At 34.6% G+C, this 25,122-nt stretch overlaps 1 protein-coding gene across 1 annotated transcript in view; it reads right to left on the bottom strand.

Annotated features, from left to right (window-relative positions):
- The window catches only part of LOC127854695 (sushi, von Willebrand factor type A, EGF and pentraxin domain-containing protein 1-like), a 141,626-nt gene extending 116,767 nt beyond the window's left edge, over positions 1 to 24,859 (bottom strand). The window contains exons 1-6 of the mRNA XM_052389753.1: positions 24,471 to 24,859; positions 22,772 to 23,539; positions 19,024 to 19,191; positions 5,407 to 5,574; positions 2,595 to 2,762; positions 1,189 to 1,356 (exon numbers count right to left, since the gene is read on the bottom strand). Coding sequence (XP_052245713.1) covers positions 1,189 to 1,356; positions 2,595 to 2,762; positions 5,407 to 5,574; positions 19,024 to 19,191; positions 22,772 to 23,539; positions 24,471 to 24,699 — 1,669 coding nt within the window. The 5' untranslated portion in view covers positions 24,700 to 24,859. The remainder of the gene's footprint in view (positions 1 to 1,188; positions 1,357 to 2,594; positions 2,763 to 5,406; positions 5,575 to 19,023; positions 19,192 to 22,771; positions 23,540 to 24,470) is intronic.
- Positions 24,860 to 25,122: the final 263 nt, after the last annotated feature.

Here is a 25,122-nt window from a genome sequence, read left to right as displayed (position 1 = left end):
GCTGTTTTAATGGGTCAGAATCCACAAAATACATCTACAATGTTATTGCATATTTCCTAAAGCGACATTGTGCATGAATTAACTATTGTTTGCAATACTTAAACCTCAAAAGCAAAATTAAAATAATGATGTTATCAATGTTTTGTGTAGAAGGAAACAGCACCTTTGAAAATATGTACATCAAAGTATATACAGTGCATGGATTAAACAAATAAGGATTTGATGCTGAAAAATGCCACATGGTGATGGGTCTTTTGATAAAAATGTTAAATCCAAACTGGTATGACGCTTAAGGCGAGACAGTGATGACTATAGTGCTGAAAATGCATCATGATGATTATAAGGGTGTTACTTGTGGCTGTGACTTCAATCACGATGCTGTTCTTGTTGTTTATAATGATTATACTTATGATAGTGACGAGGCTGATGCTGTTATTGTTGTTGATAATGATGAATTGATGGTCATACTGATTATGCGTTCAGGAACATCAACTGAAATCCAAACTTCTATTGGTTTCGAATAATATATCAACTAAAATATATCGATTACTTCAGTTTATTGTGTAACTTTCTTAGAGAATCGCATATAAAAGAGGTAAACTCATTCAAAAAGCAAGAACTGTTTGATTTGCATTTTATTTTAACTTTCATCCAATATATACATTTTCAGTCAGAAAATTTAATTGGAATTTCAATAAGTAAGTGATTATGCAACGATTGCTTTACGTTAACAATATAATTATAATATTTCACCCCAGGAGTTTGAAATATTATCCATAAAGCTAATCTAATGGCTAAACAATATAAAATATACCCCTATATAGTATATAGACAACAGGAAGAAAACGCAGCAGACCCGGCCCAGACCATTTTCCAGTAAACAAGGGAAATTACTGAAAAGACAGGGTACCCTACATCGACCCACAGGTGTTGGGCACGTGGCCAAGTCACTTAAACACTATCAATATATCAATACTCTAGAGCAGTTGTCAGTTACTGGCATAAGTATGTACACTTAGTACTGGTACAACCAACTAATCCAGGAATAGAGTGAGTTGGGTAACTTACCGCCATGATATGACTTAAGTACAGATGAAGACGGAAAACAAATCCAACTTAAGAAACAAGCACAAAATGTCAGCAATCAGAATGTGTACCATGACCGAATCATGCCGAGTACTTTCTTACCATACAGGTTACAAGTGGCTGATGCAGACCAGTCAGAGTCAGCGTTGCATTTGATGATGTTCTCTCCGCTCAGTACATAACCGTGATTGCAGGATATTTTAACAACAGTTCCATACGTTGTTACTGTAGTGTTTACTGTTCCATGGTCTGGTGTTGGGTCACCACAATCTGAAGTGCAAATAAGTGATTAAAGATTAAACGTGATTGGTGGATTCTGAGCTGTTTCAATGGGTCAGAATCCACAAAATACATCTACAATGTTATTGCATATTCCCTATAGCGACATTGTGCATGAATTAACTATTGTTTGCAATACTTAAACCTCAAAAGCAAAATTAATATAATGATGTTATCAATTTTTTGTGTAGAAGGAAACGGCACCTTTGAAAATATGTACATCAAAGTATATACAGTGCATGGATGAAACAAATAAGGATTTGATGCTGAAAATGCCACATGGTGATGGGTCTTTTGATAAAAATGTATAATCCAAACTGGTATGACGCTTAAGGCGAGACAGTGATGACTATAGTGCTGAAAATGCATCATGATGATTATAAGGGTGTTACTTGTGGCTGTGACTTCAATCACGATGATGTTCTTGTTGTTTATAATGATAATACTTATGATGATGTCGATGCTGATGCTGTTATTGTTGTAGATAATGATGAATTCATGGTGATACTGATTATGCGTTCAGGAACATCAACTGAAATCCAAACTTCTATTGGTGTCGAATAATATATGAACTAAAATATATCGATCACTTCAGTTTATTGTGTAACTTTCTTAGAGAATCGCATATAAAAGAGGTAAACTCATTAAAACAGCAAGAACTGTTTGATTTGCATTTTATTTTGCCTTTCATCCAATATATACATTTTCAGTCAGAAAATTTAATTGGAATTTCAATAAGTAAGTGATTATGCAACGATTGCTTTACGTTAACAATATAATTATAATATTTCACCCCAGGAGTTTGAAATTCTATCCATAAAGCTAATCTAATGGCTAAAAAATATAAAATATACCCCTATATAGTATACAGACAAGAGGAAAAGAACGCAGCAAACCCCGGCCCAGCCCATTTTCTAGTAAACAAGGGAAATTAATGGAAAGACAGAGTACCCTACATCGACCCACAGATGTTGGGCACGTGGCCAAGTCACTTTAACACTATCAATATATCAAAACTCTAGAGCAGTTGTCAGTTACTGGCATAAGTATGTACACTTAGTACTGGTACAACCAACTAATCCAGGAATATAGTGAGTTGGTTAACTTACCGCCATGATATGACTTAAGTACAGTTGAAGACGGAAAACAAATCCAACTTAAGAAACAAGCACAAAGTGTCAGCAATTAGAATGTGTACCATGACCGAATCATGCCGAGTACTTTCTTACCATATGGGTTACACGTGGCTGATGCAGACCAGTCAGAGTCAGCGTTGCAGTTGATGATGTTCTCTCCGCTCAGTACATAACCGTGATTGCAGGATATTTTAACAACAGTTCCATACGTTGTTACTGTAGTGTTTACTGTTCCATGGTCTGGTGTTGGGTCACCACAATCTGACGTGCAAAAAAGTGATTAAAGATTAAACGTGATTAGTGGATTCTGAGCTGTTTTAATGGGTCAGAATCCACAAAATACATCTACAATGTTATTGCATATTTCCTAAAGCGACATTGTGCATGAATTAACTATTGTTTGCAATACTTAAACCTCAAAAGCAAAATTAAAATAATGATGTTATCAATTTTTTGTGTAGAAGGAAACAGCACCTTTGAAAATATGTACATCAAAGTATATACAGTGCATGGATTAAACAAATAAGGATTTGATGCTGAAAAATGCCACATGGTGATGGGTCTTTTGATAAAAATGTTAAATCCAAACTGGTATGACGCTTAAGGCGAGACAGTGATGACTATAGTGCTGAAAATGCATCATGATGATTATAAGGGTGTTACTTGTGGCTGTGACTTCAATCACGATGCTGTTCTTGTTGTTTATAATGATTATACTTTTGATAGTGACGAGGCTGATGCTGTTATTGTTGTTGATAATGATGAATTGATGGTCATACTGATTATGCGTTCAGGAACATCAACTGAAATCCAAACTTCTATTGGTTTCGAATAATATATCAACTAAAATATATCGATTACTTCAGTTTATTGTGTAACTTTCTTAGAGAATCGCATATAAAAGAGGTAAACTCATTCAAAAAGCAAGAACTGTTTGATTTGCATTTTATTTTAACTTTCATCCAATATATACATTTTCAGTCAGAAAATTTAATTGGAATTTCAATAAGTAAGTGATTATGCAACGATTGCTTTACGTTAACAATATAATTATAATATTTCACCCCAGGAGTTTGAAATATTATCCATAAAGCTAATCTAATGGCTAAAAAATATAAAATATACCCCTATATAGTATATAGACAACAGGAAGAAAACGCAGCAGACCCGGCCCAGCCCATTTTCCAGTAAACAAGGGAAATTACTGAAAAGACAGGGTACCCTACATCGACCCACAGGTGTTGGGCACGTGGCCAAGTCACTTAAACACTATCAATATATCAATACTCTAGAGCAGTTGTCAGTTACTGGCATAAGTATGTACACTTAGTACTGGTACAACCAACTAATCCAGGAATAGAGTGAGTTGGGTAACTTACCGCCATGATATGACTTAAGTACAGATGAAGACGGAAAACAAATCCAACTTAAGAAACAAGCACAAAATGTCAGCAATCAGAATGTGTACCATGACCGAATCATGCCGAGTACTTTCTTACCATACAGGTTACAAGTGGCAGATGCAGACCAGTCAGAGTCAGCGTTGCATTTGATGATGTTCTCTCCGCTCAGTACATAACCGTGATTGCAGGATATTTTAACAACAGTTCCATACGTTGTTACTGTAGTGTTTACTGTTCCATGGTCTGGTGTTGGGTCACCACAATCTGAAGTGCAAATAAGTGATTAAAGATTAAACGTGATTGGTGGATTCTGAGCTGTTTCAATGGGTCAGAATCCACAAAATACATCTACAATGTTATTGCATATTCCCTATAGCGACATTGTGCATGAATTAACTATTGTTTGCAATACTTAAACCTCAAAAGCAAAATTAAAATAATGATGTTATCAATTTTTTGTGTAGAAGGAAACGGCACCTTTGAAAATATGTACATCAAAGTATATACAGTGCATGGATGAAACAAATAAGGATTTGATGCTGAAAATGCCACATGGTGATGGGTCTTTTGATAAAAATGTATAATCCAAACTGGTATGACGCTTAAGGCGAGACAGTGATGACTATAGTGCTGAAAATGCATCATGATGATTATAAGGGTGTTACTTGTGGCTGTGACTTCAATCACGATGATGTTCTTGTTGTTTATAATGATAATACTTATGATGATGACGATGCTGATGCTGTTATTGTTGTAGATAATGATGAATTCATGGTGATACTGATTATGCGTTCAGGAACATCAACTGAAATCCAAACTTCTATTGGTGTCGAATAATATATGAACTAAAATATATCGATCACTTCAGTTTATTGTGTAACTGTCTTAGAGAATCGCATATAAAAGAGGTAAACTCATTAAAACAGCAAGAACTGTTTGATTTGCATTTTATTTTGCCTTTCATCCAATATATACATTTTCAGTCAGAAAATTTAATTGGAATTTCAATAAGTAAGTGATTATGCAACGATTGCTTTACGTTAACAATATAATTATAATATTTCACCCCAGGAGTTTGAAATTCTATCCATAATGCTAATCTAATGGCTAAAAAATATAAAATATACCCCTATATAGTATACAGACAAGAGGAAAAGAACGCAGCAAACCCCGGCCCAGCCCATTTTCTAGTAAACAAGGGAAATTAATGGAAAGACAGAGTACCCTACATCGACCCACAGATGTTGGGCACGTGGCCAAGTCACTTTAACACTATCAATATATCAAAACTCTAGAGCGGTTGTCAGTTACTGGCATAAGTATGTACACTTAGTACTGGTACAACCAACTAATCCAGGAATATAGTGAGTTGGTTAACTTACCGCCATGATATGACTTAAGTACAGTTGAAGACGGAAAACAAATCCAACTTAAGAAACAAGCACAAAGTGTCAGCAATCAGAATGTGTACCCTGACCGAATCATGCCGTGTACTTTCTTACCATATGGGTTACACGTGGCTGATGCAGACCAGTCAGAGTCAGCGTTGCAGTTGATGATGTTCTCTCCGCTCAGTACATAACCGTGATTGCAGGATATTTTAACAACAGTTCCATACGTTGTTACTGTAGTGTTTACTGTTCCATGGTCTGGTGTTGGGTCACCACAATCTGACGTGCAAAAAAGTGATTAAAGATTAAACGTGATTGGTTGATTATGAGCTGTTTTAATGGGTCAGAATCCACAAAATACATCTACAATGTTATTGCATATTCCCTACAGCGACATTGTGCATGAATAAATATTGTTTGCAATACTTAAACCTCAAAAGCAAAATTTAAATAATGATGTTATCATTTTTTTGTGTAGAAGGAAACGGCACCTTTGAAAATATGTACATTAAAATATAAACAGTGCATGGATTAAACAAATAAGGATTTGATGCTGAACAATGCCACATGGTGATGGGTCTTTTGATAAAAATGTAGTATGATAAATCCACCAAACACACATATTTTTTCTTTCCTTTTTTATCAACATTTCGGCTTACGCCTTCATCAGGATAATACAAATAATAACAGAAAGCGGATGTTACGTCATTGACTTAACGTACATTAAAATGCGGGAAAATGTACGTCAATAAAATGAACGTTAATTAAATTAAGCTTAACTTTCGGATTCAAGAATACACAATTTCCTATAAAATTATATTGATAAAAATGTAAAATCCAAACTGGTATGACGCTTAAGGCGAGACAGTGATGACTATAGTGCTGAAAATGCATCATAACGATTATAAGGGTGTTACTTGTGGCTGTGACTTCACTCACGATGATGTTCTTGTTGTTTATAATGATTATACTTATGATGATGACGATGCTGATGCTGTTATTGTTGTTGATAATGATGAATTGATGGTGATACTGATTATGCGTTCAGGAACATCAACTGAAATCCAAACTTCTATTGGTTTCGAATAATATATCAACTAAAATATCGATCACTTCAGTTTATTGTGTAACTTTCTTAGAGAATCGCATATAAAAGAGGTAAACTCATTAAAACAGCAAGAACTGTTTGATTTGCATTTTATTTTACCTTTCATCCAATATATACATTTTCAGTCAGAAAATTTAATTGGAATTTCAATAAGTAAGTGATTATGAAACGATTCATTTACGTTAACAATATAATTATAATATTTCACCCCAGGAGTTTGAAATTCTATCCATAAAGCTAATCTAATGGCTAAAAAATGTAAAATATACCCCTATATAGTATATAGACAACAGGAAGAAAACGCAGCAGACCCCGGCCTAGCCCATTTGCCATATATAATGCCGTCATAGATTATTGTACACTACGGAAGCGTATATGGTACACCCCATAATATGGTCATGCCGGATTAGTTTATACCGACTTACTGTGAAATAACATGGTATGTCGTCATAGTTTTGTAGGTTTTTACCTCTTTATTTTACTCGCCAAAACGACATTAAGTTAAAGTCTCGACATACATGTTTCCGGCTTTGCCCGAAAAATTATTTGGTCGACATGATCTAAGTCGACAAATCAACATAATTTTTGGCGTCATGCTCTTGTGAAAATTACTTACCATCATAGTTTTAGTCGACACGATGAGTTAATTTTTTACGCCATGACACCTTTTTTCATATCATGCCATCATAGAATGTTGACATTATCACAGCCTCAGGGTGTACCCTATACGCTTCCATACTTCCCTAGCTTAAGGATTAAATATCGTCAGAGATTTAGGCTGTTATGCCAACATGCGGATTCTTTTGTCTTGAAATCTTATCCTAAGTCGACAAATCAACATAATTTTTGGCGTCATGCTCTTGTGAAAATGACTTTTTAAGCCATGACAACTTTTACATATCATGCCGTCATAGAATGTTGACATCATCCCAGCATCAGGGTGTACCATATACGCTTCCATAGTCTTGAAGTCTGCTACGATTGTAAAATGTTACAATTACTTTGACACGTATTTTGTGGTCTTATACTTTGATTATTTTATGTCGACTTATTCCAATGTGTTATGATTTATTAATTTAATTTAGGATGTCATAATAGTATTCATGTGCTGAATGCACCAAATGAGTCAAACCAAATATAAGAAGGAAACTAAAAAACAATGGGAATAAACCTCTTATTAAGCATTTTCGAAAAATGATGATTGTGACCGACGGAGTTACAGAAAAAGATGCTGTGCACAATTCTTGTCGTCTTAAACAGAATCGGAGTCAACATTAAGTACGACATCAAAAATAATGCAGCTAACTGTACCTACCATGAAGGAATCACCTTCGTGTTTCTTCTTTTCATACAATTTTGACTTGCTATAATTAATGTGTTCGGAAATTTTATTAAATATGGTTTTAAGTGTATCTGCCACCTGAGCTAAAATTGATCTTAAAAGTGAATACTTTAAATTCTTGTCTCAAACCGTAAGGCTAATAGCTTCGGTCGAAATTGGCCCATCCTATGGGTAACTTGACTTATAGACACATTGCTCAAGGTTTTGTTTTTGATAGGTATCATCATATAGTGATCATCAACCAAATTTACTGGGTGGTCAAAATAGTTGGTACTTACTTGGTAGGGAATTTGCATGAAATTTCATTATCATGTGGGCAAAATGGACCTGTTCAGGGATTAATAAAGCTTGCTTTTTTGAACGTAGTAAAAACTTATCATTTCCTACCGACGATTCGGCTAGCGTCACCTAAATGAAAATTCAGGTAAGCGATTCAGTGCCATTATTACAATTTTGTTTACAATACTAAACTAACAGTACTTGCTGGCGCATCACTTACCTATCTTCTGTTCATAAAATGTAATTGAAATAGGCTTACAACTCACAGTGATTTTGCACAAAATTAAAGACGTGCTTTTTTAAGAAAGAAAATACCTTTATACACCTTCATCTTGGCGTAACAACCTGAAAATAGTTCCACCCTTAAAGTATAAGGTATAGAAAGTTTAATAATGTTTAATTATTAGTTCCTGATATCTTTGCAAAAAGATAAAAAAAATAGACAAGGGAAACATGATGGTCCAACAGCGCTCACCTAAGTACAAGGTACACCAATTGTTGACCTTGCCGACCTATTGCTCTGCTGTAGAAGAATAAGAAACAACAGAATGGTTCCCAATTATGAAAGGAGTGAAGCAGGGGTACTGCATATCAGGATTTCTCTTCCTTGATGTAATCGACTGTATAATGTAGAAAACTGTCGAATGTGAGAGAACTATAATCCGATGGAACCTTACAATTATTTTGGAGTAGTTTGACTTTGCTGACGATATCACACTGTAATCATCAACAATAAAATATCTACTTCCTAAGACAACAAAACTGGAATAAACATACAGCTGAAGTTGGACAAAAGCTCAACATTTATATATTCAAAGTCATGAAAACCAACAACAAAAATAAAAATATAATGAAGGTTGGACACAACGAAGAAGAAAAGGTGGAAAGCTTCATATATCTGGGAGCAACTGTTTAAAGGAAGATGGAGGCACAGCACATGTGAAGAAAATAATATCACTGGAGAGCACACAGTTTGAATGGTTATCAAGCATCTGATAGGCCCGCGACATTGGCAGAAAGACCAAACCATGCCTGTTCAATAGCCTTGTGTTTTTAGTTCTACTATACGGAAGTGACAAATGGAAACTAACAATGGGCAAAAATGAGAAACTAAATATATTCCAAAACAAGTTTTAAGACAGTTTTAGAAACGGCAGAAGCATGGATGATCACCGAAAATGTGAGAAGAAGAAGATAAAATTGGAGTGGGCATGGTAGGTGAAAAGACGGAACACAGGGCAGTGCTGTAGCCCTTGAGTAGACACCAGAATGATGAAGAAAAGAGGCCGACTGAAAACTAATTGGCGGCACGTGGCGGAACTGGAACGGATCGGTGGAGGCTGCAACACACGAAACTAAGCACGACATACAAGTGGGCAAGCTGGCATGCAGGTTGATTTATAAAATACAATATTCCACTTACTTTCACAGAAAACAGAGTCATTCCAGCCGGTTGCATTGCACTCTATTTCTGATAATGTGGTCTTTTAAGTATGTTTCTAATGGAAAGAGACTAAATACTGGCAAATAGCGGGGAACCGAGTCGGGTTGCTCAATTGGTATAGTGCTGATAGCTTAATGATAAGTGGGGAAATCCTCTAAAAGGCCATTTTCCTTCTCTAATTCAAGTAGAGCAGTAGTCAGTTACTGGCATAAGTATGTGCATTGGGTACTGGGTAAACCAGTTTATCCAAGGAAAGTGCGAGTTGGTAAACTCACCGCCGTGGAGTAACTATTACTAGCTAAACTACTTTTTAGAACGGAAAAAAATTCCAACTAAAGCAACAGACACGAAGTGTTAGCTGTCTGAATGCTTTTCATAACTAAATCATGCACGGAACTTTTTTTTTTTTTTTTTTTTTTTATTCAATATAAAACATATAATGTAAACATGTGCATAAGCAAGAACAAATTATAACATGCAGCAATGATAATGTTAAACATATTATACAATATATGCTAATATTTATAATGTTTTTACCTATATGTAATAATTAAACTATATATGAGTTGCATAAAGTGGGGTAGATAAACAACTAGACTAGGTTATGAAAGTTTAATGTGTTTCCATTTTTGTTCAAAAATGTTAAGTGTATCGTTGTTGAGGGCTTTTTCCTTTTCAATTTGGATCTTTAGTTTTAAATAATTTATAAAACAGTTAAAAGTAGGTTTTTGTTTTTTATATTTCATGCTGAATATAAAATATTTCATTAATATAATAATGTGGTTAACAGCGTTATTAATTTCTGGTATTTTACAAGTATTTACACCGAAACTGATATTTGAGAGAGACAGTTTTATTATTAATTGTTGTTTCTCTAGAAAAGTTATCAATTGATTCCATAGAGATTGAATATGTTTACACTCCCAGAAAAGGTGTTCTATTGTTTCAATATGTTCACTACACATATCAAATAGATTTGTGTTGGATGGTTTGCACTTAAAAATATATTTATTTGTAGCTATGATTCTCTGGATGTATTTATGTTGAAAATTTCTCAGTGTGCTATCAGTAGTTGATTTATATGGCATGACATATATTTGTTTCCAATTAAAATCTTTTTCTCCAAGAAGGTTTTGCCATTTAGTTTGAGCTTTGGGGATTTCGGCAGGGTTTTTAATTTGAAGAGTGTAAAATATTTTGTTCGTTTTGTTTTGTTTTGCAATTATGTTTTCCACGAATGTTTTTTTAGTACATGGTGTGTTATTTGTATTGGTAGCAGCTTTAATATGTATGGGTATACTTTTGATCAATGTGTAGTACATCAGGAAATTACGTGTAGGTATTCCGTATATGTAGCATAAGTTTTCAAAAGAATAGAAGTCGTTTATTCTGTTGTCGTATAATTGATCTACATATTTAATGTTTTGTTCAAACCAATGTCTATAGAACAACGTTTTATTGTTGGTAGTTATATCTTTATTGTTCCATAAAATGACTTTACTGTTTATTTTGGTTTCTAAATTTTGAGTAACTTTACACCATGCTGAAAGAACATTCGATAGAAATATGTTTTTGGTTGAAATTTCATCTAAGATGTTATTGTCGATATTACATTCAAAAAGTAGGGAGTCACCATATGTTTTTAAAATTTTCAGGTAGAATAATTTCCATTTACTCGTATTGGTGTTATCTAAATATCTTTTAACCCAACTGCATTTGATTGCATTCAGGAATGAATCTATGTCCGTAAGTCTGATACCTCCATGCTCTACAGGTTGAATTAATTGAGTTCTCTTAATTTTATCACGTTTACCGTCCCATATGAAATTAAATATTTCTGATTTTATATCTTCAATAATATAATGTGGTGGGTTTGGGAGAACTGTTAGTGTGTAAATTAATTTAGGGAGCGCAAACGTTTTCAACACGGTGTTTTTTCCGATTAGTGTTAGTTTACGATGCTGCCATGATTTTAAACAATTTTTAAATTTTTGTAATTTAGGCAATATGGTTTTTAGAATTGTTTCATTTTCATTGTTTGTAAAGGTTATTCCTAACGTTGTTGCCTCATCTGAAGTCCAGTTGAATTTCATTTCTTTTTTAAAGTGAATATTACTTTGTTTAAATTTACCTACACGTAGCACAGTGCATTTACTTTTGTTTAGTTTAAGACCCGATGCCAATCCAAAAAGGGTTAGCGATTCTATAAGATTATTGAATGAGTCGCTACTGTCATTTAAAATAAGTTGCATCGTCAATAAATAGGGACTGTTTAATTTCTTCGTCAGGTTCTAGCGATATTCCCTTTATATGTTCATTTGATTGGATATAGTGTGATAGATACTCGATGCATATAATAAATAGTGAGGATGAAAGTGGACATCCTTGTCTTACCCCTCGTTCGATGTTAAAACTGTTTGAAAAGAAGCCATTGTTAATAATTATGCTGTTTATATCGGTATAAAATAATTTAACCCATTTTATTAGACTTTCACCGAAATTCATATTTTCTAAGCAAGAGAACATAAAAGAATGGTCTAGTGAGTCGAAAGCCTTTTCGAAGTCTGCAAAGAAAATGAGGCCAGAATTGTTTGGTTGGTTGAAATAATTTATGCATTCTTGTATCAGACGTACATTTTCACCAATGTAACGTCCTTTAATGAAGCCAGATTGAGATCTTGAGATGATTGATGGTAATACTTTTTTAATTCTGTTTGATATACTTTTAGTTGCAATTTTATAATCATTGTTTAGTAAACTAATCGGGCGCCAGTTTGATAAGGATTCTAAGTTTTTTCCAGGTTTTGGAATGAGTGATATTATACCTTGTTTTTGAAGCGTAGTTAATTTTTTGTTGTTAAATGAATAGTTAAGTGAATTAATTAAATGTGTTTTAATATCATTCCAGAATATTTTATAAAATTCGATTGTGATGCCATCAGATCCTGGACTTTTGTTATTTTGCATTTCTTTTAGTGCTAGTCCACATTCATATTCATTAAGTAATCCGTCACACAATAACTTTTCATCTTGATTTAAAGCATGATGTGTATTTTTAAAAGTGTTGTTATTTTCAACATGTTTTCGTTTCTAGAGGGTTTCGAATAATAAACGTTGTTCTTCTAGTATTTGAGTTCTGTTTGTTATATCTTTGCCATTAACTACTAATTTGTGTACAGTTTTTTGTTCACTTCTACATTTTTCAATGTTTGCGAAGTATTTTGTATTTTTTTCATTGTGTTCAACATGTTGTGCACGTGCTCGTAGTATTATTCCATTGAGTTGTGTATGATAGATTCCTTCTAATACTTGTTTGTTTGATGTGATTTCATTTTCAATGGCAGTGGTATCATTTGTGTTTGTTTCATTCAATTGTTTTTCAAGTGTTTCAATGGTTTTGATGGTTTCAGTTTCAAGTTTGTGTGTTTCTTTTTGTTTAAATGATGTGTATCTTATTGTTGTGTTACGTATATTTCCTTTAATTACTTCCCATAAGGTGTTTGGGTTTGCATCTTTATTATTTTGAACTGTGTTTAATATTTCCTGTTTTATTTGTGTTTGATATTGTGTGTCTAACAAGATGCTGTTATTGATTTTAAAGTATCCTGGGCCTCTTTCAGGTTGTATGTTGTGCAGTTTAAGTTCAACTAGAGAGTGGTCTGTCATAAATCCTGGTTTAATGTTACATGTGTCAATAATGTTGCAAAATGACTCGGATATTAAAAAATAGTCTAATCTACAAAATATTGTTGGTTTTGTGTTTGAGTGCCAGGTGAATTTTCTTTCGTTTGGATTTACTGTACGCCAGATGTCTATCATATTGTAGTTTTCAATTATGTTATTCAAAATTTTTCTATTTTTAGGATGAGTATAAAGGTGTCCATTCTTTTTATCTCTTGATGGGTTCAGGACAGTATTGAAATCACCACCGATTATAATATTTTTATCTTGCTTATTAATTATGAAGGATTGTAATGTTTCGTAAAATGTGGAATCATCTATGTTAGGACCGTAGACGTTTATCAATGTTAATTGTTTTTCGTGTATTTTGATATCTATACTTGCTAATCTGCCAGTTATTATTTCGTTGATGTTATCGACTGTGATCCCTGTATTGTTTTTAATCAAAAAAGCAATGCCTTGTTTATTTGTATGTTGTCCACTAAGATAGATGTCTCCGTCCCATTCATCCTTTAAGGTTTGTGCTAAAGAATGTGTCAAGTGACTTTCTTGTAGTAGGCATAAAGTATTTTTTTTTCGTCTAACCATTTGAAGATTTTTATTCGTTTGTCTTTATAGTTTAGCCCTTTTACATTTAAAGTACATATTTTAATCATTTAAAAAAGTTGGAGGGTGGTGTGAGTGATAATTTGTGTGTGCTTGTCTAGATGGTTTCGTTTTAAAAAATATAGAAGAGCTATTCATCCTAAACAATATGTTAAGTGTAATTGAGATATGGGTCGTATGAGTACACTGTATGCGAAAATTCATGATCCAAGTTCCAGTAATGAATGTATCATAAACAATACATTGTATTTTGCTTGACAATATCATTTGTGAGAACGTATTTTTCTCTCTATGCAACCATATAAAGATTAAAAAGAAAAAACAACAAAGAAAATATAAACAAAAAAGGATTAATAGTAACATATAAATAATGAGAGATAGATTGGAACAAAGATCCATTCGGGTCAAACTATAAATTTACATGGAGCAATATAAAAACAGTTAATATGTACTGTAAGGTATATAAACAGTGAGACATAAAGAGTCGCCAAAACAATAATACATGCACATGCATGTTGAATAATAATTCTCAATAAAAAAACAAAAGCATAGCTGAAAAAAGAATGAAAATTGAAATTAAGACAAAACAAAACACACAAAGACCTGTTTTGTATAGCTCAATAACATTGACCCAGTACTTGTGAACTAGATTAGTATTTAATATTTTACGCAAAATAACTCCCTCAATTCACAGTCTGTTTTATTCGTGCACGTTTTGCACGAGTTTTTTGTGGCAATAAAAGTATACTTAGTGAAGATAGCCACACATGATTTAAAATTGTTTCTAGTTCACTTCGTAAATAAATTTGACACTTCGTAACGGCATTTTATATATTAATATAGTAAGGTCACTGGCAGATTTATCTATAATGCAACAATAAAATTACATTATACATGTACTATAAACTATTTGTAAAGTGCGACAGAAAAACTCACCAAAAACATTTCAAAATGCATGAACATCTTTAATGCAACAATAAAATAACGTTAAACATACTATAAACTATTTGTAAGGTGCGGCAGAATAACTCACCAAAAAAAACATTTCAAAATATATGCACATGTCCATTGAATGATATTTATCGGTATACAAATGAATACCGTTGTAATATATTTGACAATATGATATTTCGAACTATATAGCATACGAAAACACTGTGGATAAAAAAAAACACTGAAAACTAACAGTGCACAATGACAATTGTTCGTATAGCTCGTAAAACTTAATCTGGCATTCGTGAACTCCATTTGTATTTTGCTTTTCACGCAATAACTGATCCCTATATTTAAAAATATGTTTATTCGTGCACGTTTTGCACGAGATGCACGTTACAATAACAGTACGCTTAGCGAGAAAACGCATCAATTGATAGCATTGCTTCTAGTTCGCAACTTTATTTGAACTTCTAAACGTTAATATATTTATACAATTAGATCAGTACCAGATTTATATAAGCGAGCAATGGGCCACAGTATTAATTTAGTTTGCAGGTAAGTATGGATGTACTCAGGATTGGGGGGTTATATATCCTGCCAGGTCGATGATTATGTAAGTGCGTATGAAATAATGAATTAAAGATATGTTGGCAGGTAAGTATGGATGTACTCGGGGGGGGGGGGGGGGGGGGGGAGCCGGAAGGTGGGTGCGAAAGAACATTGACAGGTAGGAACATAAAATTACACAGTAAGTTAGGTGCTTGCACAAATAACATAGGCATATCCGGAGACGTACAAGAAGGTTAGCATTCTAAACTAAATGAAAATGATCGTTAAAATAACTCCGATTTGCGTATATTAAATTTAGTTATGAGTACATGTAGTGGGAAATATTTTATATATGTGTCTGTTAACACAACAACATGAAAGATTAAAATGTAGTTAATAATTAACAGATATTTATTTTTATCTATGAGTTCATGCAAACCTGGTATGACTTGAAACCACATACAAAGTTGTCACACGTTACACATCGGTATTATGAATTCTTGACTGGCGATCGGAGGTTTGCACCAGAGGAGGCTTTCTTTGCGTATGTGGTGGATTCTTTCTTTGGCCATGGTTTGCTCAGCCAGTTTTTATATTGGTCAAAAAGCACTTTTTCACTGCGTTCACTGCCCCTATATTTCACAAATAGTTTGCCTTCACGCGACCAAGCTCTTTCAACACGACCCGGGTCTTTGAGACGTAGGGACGCAAGCACCTCTGCGTTTGTTTTTGTTAGGTCGTCATTGACGTAAATGTTTGTGCCCTTCAATCGATTTGCTCGTTGCATGACATCGATTTTGGTTTGACGTCGAACAAATTTCACAATCACCGGACGATTCTTGTTCGGTACGTATTTTCCGAGCCTGTGAGCAACATCTATGTCTTTGGATATAAGCTGGATATCAAGATGATGGTTAATCATTCTCGCTGTTTGTTCTGCCACTGCAATAGATGATTGGTTTTCCGCGTCACACGAGAGGCCCGATATACGAACGCTGTTCCGACGCCCGTATTGTTCGAGGTCATTTATGCTAGTTTCGAAGATTTGTATTGTGGACTGGTTGTTTTGTTTAATAGCGTCAATTTCTTTTTCTTTTGAATTTAGCTGCTCTTTAAGCGTCGATATTTCTTTTTGTTGGTCGAACATATTACTTTCGATAATTTCTAATTGTTTAATTACGGATGCAAGCAATTTCTCTTTTATTTCTTCGAGTGTTTCTTTTATAATGTTTTTGATTATATCAGTGTCGCTCTTTGTGAGTACATTCGAAAGTTTTGAGTTTATTTCGTCAAGTCTTTTTGTAATACATGGTGTTTCTGAGTTAGATGATGTGGATGATTTGATTTCATTTTGTTTGTTGATTACGAATTCCGTCATACTTTTTTGGCCTGATGTATCGTCATCTGTCTTCTTCTTTTTGTTACGTTTTTTATTTTGTTTTGGAGCCTTGGGTGAATCTTAAAGTGAAGTGTCCAGTAGGCTGATGTCAGTAGGCGCCCCTTCACTTGCTGTAGATGAATAGGCCCTTTTGTTCATTTTTACGGTCACAGTACACTGCACTTTGTGTTAAGCATGGAAACAGTAAGCCGTAAATAATCACTATAACTGCGTCATAATCACCTACGTAGTGTAGTCAAACGGAGTTAATTGGATATGCTTCGCCGCATTTGATGGTTGTCTGTTGCCTTTGAATTGGTTTTGTCATGCGTGACGAAGTAACTGTTAACTAAGATGATGGAGTAAACTGGTTTTTGATGATACAAATAAAATATATTCAAAAAATGAATCCAATCCCCACCCAGTGAAAAGTGTAGATGCAAAAACTGTTTTTGTTTAGTAAATAACTTTCAGTTGTATTTTCACCAAAATATCATACTTGCTCGTTTTCATGAAGTCCACACATAATTTATATCCATGAAATTTATAGTTTGGACACCGAAAAACTAGGATTTATTCCATTTTTATTTGTATATACATGTTCGTGTCCTTCCCAAATTGGAGATACTCCAAGCCATGCACGGCTTACAAGTGGCTGATGCAGACCAGCCAGAGTCAGAGTTGCATTTGATGATGTTCTCTCCACTCAGTACATAACTGTGATTGCAGGATATTTTAACAACAGTTCCATACGTTGTTACTGTAGTGTTTACTGTTCCATGGTCTGGTGTTGGGTCACCACAATCTGAAGTGCAAATAAGTGATTAAAGATTAAACGTGATTGGTGGATTCTGAGCTGTTTTAATGGGTCAGAATCCACAAAATGCATCTACAATGTAATTGCATATTCCCTAAAGTGACATTGTTCATGAATTAACTATTGTTTGCAATACTTAAACCTCAAAAGCAAAATTAAAATAATGATGTTATCAATGTTTTGTGTAGAAGGAAACAGCACCTTTGAAAATATGTACATCAAAGTATATACAGTGCATGTATGAAACAAATAAGGATTTTATGCTGAAAAATGCCACATGGTGGTGGGTCTTTTGAAAAAAATGTAAAATCCAAACTGGTATGACGCTTAAGGCGAGACAGTGATGACTATAGTGCTGAAAATGCATCATGATGATTATAAGGGTGTAACTTGTGGCTGTGACTTCAATCACGATGATGTTCTTGTTGTTTATAATGATTATACTTATGATGATGACGATGCTGATGCTGTTATTGATGTAGATAATGATGAATTCATGGTGATACTGATTATGCGTTCAGGAACATCAACTGAAATCCAAACTTCTATTGGTTTTGAATATTATATCAACTAAAATATATCGATTACTTCAGTTTATTGTGTAACTTTCTTAGAGAATCGCATATAAAAGAGGTAAACTAATTCAAACAGCAAGAACTGTTTGATTTGCATTTTATTTTACCTTTCATCCAATATATACATTTTCAATCAGAAAATTTAATTGGCGTTTCAATAAGTAAGTGATTATGCAACGATTGCTTTACGTTAACAATATAATTATAATATTTCACACCAGGAGTTTGAAATTCTATCCATAAAGCTAATCTAATGGCTAAAAAAATAATATATTCCCCCATATAGTATATAGACAACAGGAAGAAAACGCAGCAGACCCCGGCCCAGCCCATTTTCCAGTAAACAAGGGAAATTACTGGAAAGACAGGGTACCTTTCATCGACCCACAGGTATTGGGCACGTGGCCAAGTCACTTAAACACTATCAATATATCAATACTCTAGAGCAGTTGTCAGTTACTGGCATAAGTATGTACACTTAGTACTGGTACAACCAACTAATCCAGGAATAGAGTGAGTTGGTTAACTTACCGCCATGATATGACTTAAGTACAGTTGAAGACGGAAAACAAATCCAACTAAAGAAACAAGCACAAAGTGTCAGCAATCAGAATGTGTACCATGACCGAATCATGCCGAGTACTTTCTAACCATATGGGTTTCACGTGGCTGATGCAGACCAGTCAGAGTCAGCGTGGCATTTGATGATGTTCTCTCCGCTCAATACGTAACCTTGATTGCAGGATATTTATACAACAGTTCCATACGTTGTTACTGTGGTGTTTACTGTACCATGGTCTGGTGTTGGGTTCCCACAATCTTAAGTGCAAATTAGTGATAAAGAAATAATTATAAACCAGCCAACCCAAGTAAAGTGCAAGTTGGTAAACTCACCGCCGTTAAGTTACTAAGATAATGTTTAGGACGGAGAAAAATCAAACTAAAGCAACAGACACGAAGTGTCAGCAGTCGGAATGTGATCCATGACCGAATCATGCACAGAACTTCCTTACCATACGGTATACAAGTGGCTGATTCAGACCAGGAAGAGTCAACTTTGCATTTTATGATGTTCGTTCCGCTCAGTACGTAACCATGATTGCAGGATACTTTAACAACAGTTCCATACGTTGTTGCTGTGGTGTTTACTGTTCCATGGTCTGGTGTTGGGTCCTTACAATCTGAAGTGCAAATCAGTGATAAAGAATTCAACGTGATTTGTGGAATCTGGGCTGTTTTTAATGGGTCAGAATCCACAAAATACATCTACAATGTTATTGCATATTTCCTATAGCGAGATTGTGCATGAATTCACAATTGTTTGCAATACTTAAATCTCAATAGCAAAATGCAAATAATGATGTTATCAATTCATTGTGTAGAAGAAAATGGCACATTTGAAAATATTTACATGAAAATATATACAGTGCATGGATAACACAAATAAGGATATGATACTTAAAAAGGTCACACGGTGATGGGTCTTTTAATAAAAATGTAAAATCAAAACTGGTATGATGCTTAAGACGAGACAGTGATGACGACAGTGTTGAAAGTGCATCATGATATTATTGGGGTGTTGATTGTGACTGTGAATTTAATCACGATGAGGTTTTTGTTGTGTATAATGATTGTACTTATGATGATGACGATGGTGTTGTTGTTGTTGATGATGATTGATGACATTACCGGAAACCCAATGTTATATTGATATTGAATTATTTAAATAAAATATATCGATTACTTCAGTTTATCATGTAACTTTGTAAAAGAATCTTATAGAATAAAAGTTAACCCTGTACAACAGCAAGAACTATTTGATATGAATCTTAATTTACCTTTCATCTAATATACATTATCAATCAGGAGATTTTATTGGAATTTCAATAAGCAAGTGAATATAAAACGATAGCGTTACATTAACTATATAATTATAAGCTAAAGAAACTTCAGCGAACAGTTTATATAGTATTGACAGACCTGTCGCGCCAGTCAAATATCATAAAAAGCGTCATTTAACGTTGTGCTAGCCAGAACTATATGATTATAATATTCCACTCACTGGCAGCAGAATCATAAATTTGCCCCCCCCCCGAGCTTACCCCAGAGGTTCCAGATTGTTTAATGTACATTTATTGTGTAAATTTGACTTTTCAACAACGAGTATTGACATAAATACACATGGTGAAACAAGAGCACTGCATATTGGATGCCAACGCTCGACTGTGGGTGCATTTTTGAATAAATGAAAGCTTGTCAGAAGAAAAGGAAGAAAGGTGGCGAGAAGAACCCGACGAGCTGGCTATGACAATAACTCGGGGCTTAGGTCACAGTGAACTTGACCGCTGACCTAGTGACCCAAAAATGGGTGTGGAGTGTAGAACTGATCAAGGTGCATCTACATGAAGTTTCAAAGTTGTAGGTGGAAGCACTTTGATTTTAGAGCCTATGTTGAAGTTTTATATTAGAGGTCACAGTGACCTTTACCTTTAACATAGTGACCCAAAAATGGGTGTGGCGTGTAGAACTCATCAAGGTGCATCTACATATGAAGTTTCAAAGTTGTAGGTGGAAGCACTTTGATTTTAGAGCCTATGTCAAAGTTTTATATTAGAGGTCACAGTGACCTTGACCTTTGACCTAGTGACCCAAAAATGGGTGTGACGTGTAGAACCCATCAAGCACGTCAAACGACAAAAATCATATTCTTTCCCGCTAAAAATTCAGCATTGTACTTTTTAGCGATTGTTTCATTATTTCTTTAAACTCGGGTACATAAAGGTGTGATAAACAGAGAACAGGTTACTGCCTGCTCTTTTTGTAATATATCATGCTCGGCACGAATAAAATAACGGCTCGGCAAGCCTCGCCGTTATATTATTCTAAGCCTTGTATGATATATTACAAAAGATCAGACAGTAACCTGTTATTATTGATGATTCATCATTATTGCAAATGACAAATATGTAATTTAAAAAATAATTACATATTCTTATAAAGTTTTATGTTTATAGTATCTTATGTCTTAACAGTATGTCTTAATTATATTTAGAACAAGTTATTCCCAGAGCGGGGTCAATATTTAATTCAGAGATATGATTTTAACAAACGTAAAAGAGGTCCATCACTTTAAACATATACAAGAGCAAGCAACTCTTAGCTAACGTTTGATCACAGATGCTTGATTTGAACAAATTTGGTAATTTGTTTTAAGTTTTCACTACTTACAGATAAAGAAAACAAGTTATCGTTTCAGAGAAGATGTTTAGAGCTTTCACTATTTAAATATAAGGGAAACAACTAACAAGTAAATGTACGTTATATGGAGGCGAGGGATGTTACCATTATTATTATTTTAATAAGATTATCACATATTTTTCTATATTTTTTTCGGGGGTGGGGGGAACAGCAAAACCCTTCATATTAAAAGCACACGTTAGCAAAATATGCTTATATGGTGTGCTTTTGTTATCGGTTTCCTTATATGGCTATAGTTAAACCTTGTGAACACTCTGTTCAGACACACTTTTAGTCGAATCTTCATCATACCTAGTCAGATCATTTGTTGCAATCAAATCACGACCCGGTTTGAAACTGGGTCATGTGAGGTCAAACACTAGGTCACCAGGACACATAAAAATGTTAACACTCTTTAAATCACATGTTTCGTCCACTTTTCCTTAAACTTAGTCAACAGATTTGTTCTAATCTATTCTCAGTTGAATTCGAAAATGGTTCCGGTGCGTTGGACAATGTTGCCGCCAAAGTGTTGTACTATTTTCCTTATATGGCTTTAGTGAAACTTTCATTTTAATGTGAAATCTTCTTGAAACCTGCCAATAACATTTGTTTTTGTGCTATCTCGGCTGCGTTAGAAAATGGTTTCAGTCCGTAGAAAAACATGGCCATCAGGGGGCGGGGTAGCTTTCTTTGTATGTCTATAGTGAAACCTTGTAAACACGTGAGAAGTAACATTTCCAGTTAAATAATCATGACACAAGTTCAGACAATTTGTTATTATGCTATCAGGACCGAGTTCAATGTTCATGAAACATGGTAGGAACATTTGTGCTTTTGATACATCGACCAAGTTTGAAATAGTTAATGTGAGGTAAAAAAACTTATGTATAAGATTCAAGTAACAAAAAGCTTGTAAAGACTTGAAAAACATGGCCATCAGGGGTTTGGCAGTTTTCCTTATATAAAATTGTAGGTGGAAGCACATGTATGTCTATAGTGAAACCTTGTAAACACTCTAAAAGTCTCATGGAACCTTTTAAGACAATGTGTTCTTATGATATCTAAGCCGAGTTAAAAAATGGTTCGAGTCTGTAGAAAACATGGCCGCAAAGGGGGAGGGGGCTGGAAAATTTTCTCAATCGTCATGAAACGTGCGCGGAATATTTGTTCTTTTGCTATCTCAATAAATTTAAAAAATGGTCCCGGTTTGTTGAAAAATTTGTCTGCCACATGATGTGTACGTTTCCCTTGTAATTTGGGCTCAAACGTAAACTTTTAACACAGGTTAACATTGCATCTTTCTTACGATGATTAAAAGAGAAACGTCAATATTTTTTATGTTTAAGTTGTTTAACTGTGATGATGAAGATGATGATGATGATGATGATGATGATGATGATGATGATGATGATGATGATGATGATGATGATGATGATGATGATGATGATGATGATGATGATGATGATGATGATGATGATGATACATCACTGAAATAACCCTTCTGGCCCGTGATGCACTTACCAATCGTTGTTATCAGTTCTTCAATAATTCTCGAAAAGCCATCCAGCTTTTTCGCTTCAACGTCCAGTTTAACGATCTTCGCATCTGTTTTGTCAATCTTTGTACTCAATTTGTTTTGTTCGGAGATCAGCGACTGGGAAAAGTTATTCATTTGATCGGAGATGTGCGTCTCCAGATCTTTGTAACCTGCCATATTCACCGCTGTGGTTTCTTCAAACCTCTTTTGAAGAGTGATGACTCTATCGTCGCATTTCGTTTCAACGCCTGCGTTCAACTGGAGAAGTTCAGCTTTTAAGTTATTGATCAATTCGTTTTTTTCCTTTTTCTCGACCAATGCATTGACTTCGAGTCTGTTTACTTCGCCATCCAGTCGAACGATCTTTGCATCTGCCTTGTCAATCTTTGTACTCAGTTTGTTTTGTTCGGAGATCACGGACTGGGAAAAAGTATTTGTTTCATCGAGCATCTGCCTCTTAAATTCTTTGTAACCTTTCATCATCACAGCTGCGGTTTCTTCAAACTTCTTTTGAAGAGCGATGAATTTATCGTCAAATCTTGTTTCAATCCGTGCGTTCAATCTGAGAAGTTCAGCATTTGCTTCATTCTCCTTTTCTACGACCACTTGGTTGACTTTACTTTTAAGTGCCGAATTTTCCACTTGAATTTCGTTGACAGTACTAAATAATCTGTTTAGTCGGCTTTCATGTGCGCTCAACTTATTCTTGAGATCTGTAATCTCCATTTGATTTAGATCTGTCATTCCCTGGCCTATCGATTAAAATAAAGAAAAAACCTCTTAACTTTACTTTGATAATGAGGTAACTATATCTTAAATATATTCATTCTTTTAAGGATCGGTTCGATGCCTTAATTTCATCTGATAAATCCCTGTCAATCCGCGTCCTTTAAAACTAAGTGACAAAATAATTATATATATTCTTTCATGAACATACATTATCACATTTACTTGCATAATTTAGATTAGTTGAGATTAGTTGCGTTGACGGCTTAACTTCGGTTTAACTTCGTCATCCACCAATATTGATCTCTGTCTTATCAACCAAATGCCATCCATTCTTGTGTTTCTATACTATAACATATTATGCTTTAGATACATTTTGAGTTTCAGAATAATTGACGAATCATTATAATTGAAGGTGAGGATTTGGAACTCTTTTTGAGTACGTCATATACACTATCAAACGACATTTTTTAAATAACGGAAGAGTAAAACCGATTTGCACAAAAATCTGTAATTACTTGAGGTAAGGTAAAAAGTTTGGTAACCGTATATTCTGTATAATCTTTTTATGTTTATCTGACAAGTTCTTCACACATGTTTATATTATACATATTCAAAACTCAATCAAATTTGTCTTAAGATCTTTGATAAGACAAGACGCTGGCAAACAAGGGATAACGTGTAATTTTAGTTTAGTTTAAACCTATTTATTTTAGCTCGATTGCGTCGAAAGCCTTAGGCTTATATAAACGCTCTCGAGTCCGTTTCCTGGGCCTAGAACCAGTACTTGGTGTCTTTGGGGGAAATCTAAAGAACGCTCCCACGGTGGGGATCGAACCCGTGACCTCCCGGTCGCAAGGCGGACACCATATCCATTACACCACGGCGACCTTCGAATTTTAAAAAGTTCTTTATTCTTAATCTATTGTTTATATTTCCCTTCTGTAATCTCCTTACCAATAATGGATCCATCGCTTGCGTTTCTCTGACCGACTCCAATTTGCTCGACTGTCATCTTCAGATCCATGATCTCGAGCCGGATGTCGACGATATCGCGATCAACGGAATTCTTGAGGATCGTCAGCCTTCTGTTCAACTGTGTCACGTCATGCGCCTGTCCGGTCACGTGGTGTGACGTCATGAGGACGATGATGAAGCAGACGACATTTCCGATGTTTCGTAACATGGCGCCTTTATATTAACGAATTGAGTTCTGGCACAGATTTTTAAGATAAGTAAACACTGATATCCGTTAATTTGTTTCGAAACGATCGAACAAATGTGTTGATTTTTATATAAACGCGCATAACCCGAACAATGAAAACAATGTTTTAAACCCAGCTCACGCAGGAAGTACTGTAATAACTTGCAATTTAATGATTCCGAAAACAAGTGTTTTTACGCTGTTACGAACCGGATTTATGTAATTCATCTTAAGTGTGGCACTTGACTATCATGCTTTAGTCCCATGTAAGACTTCCAATTAATAAAATTATTGTTGAAACAGCGAGATACTTAAACTTGGGGAAAAACTTACAATAAATTGAAGCAGAACTAACGTGCAATACCAATAACAAGTTCAGGATCGGCACACACAATTAAGGTCGTC

The sequence above is a fragment of the Dreissena polymorpha genome, chromosome 13 (genome assembly GCF_020536995.1).
Source record: "Dreissena polymorpha isolate Duluth1 chromosome 13, UMN_Dpol_1.0, whole genome shotgun sequence".
NCBI lineage: Eukaryota > Metazoa > Mollusca > Bivalvia > Myida > Dreissenidae > Dreissena > Dreissena polymorpha.
This window is presented reverse-complemented; position numbering and strand designations above follow the sequence as displayed.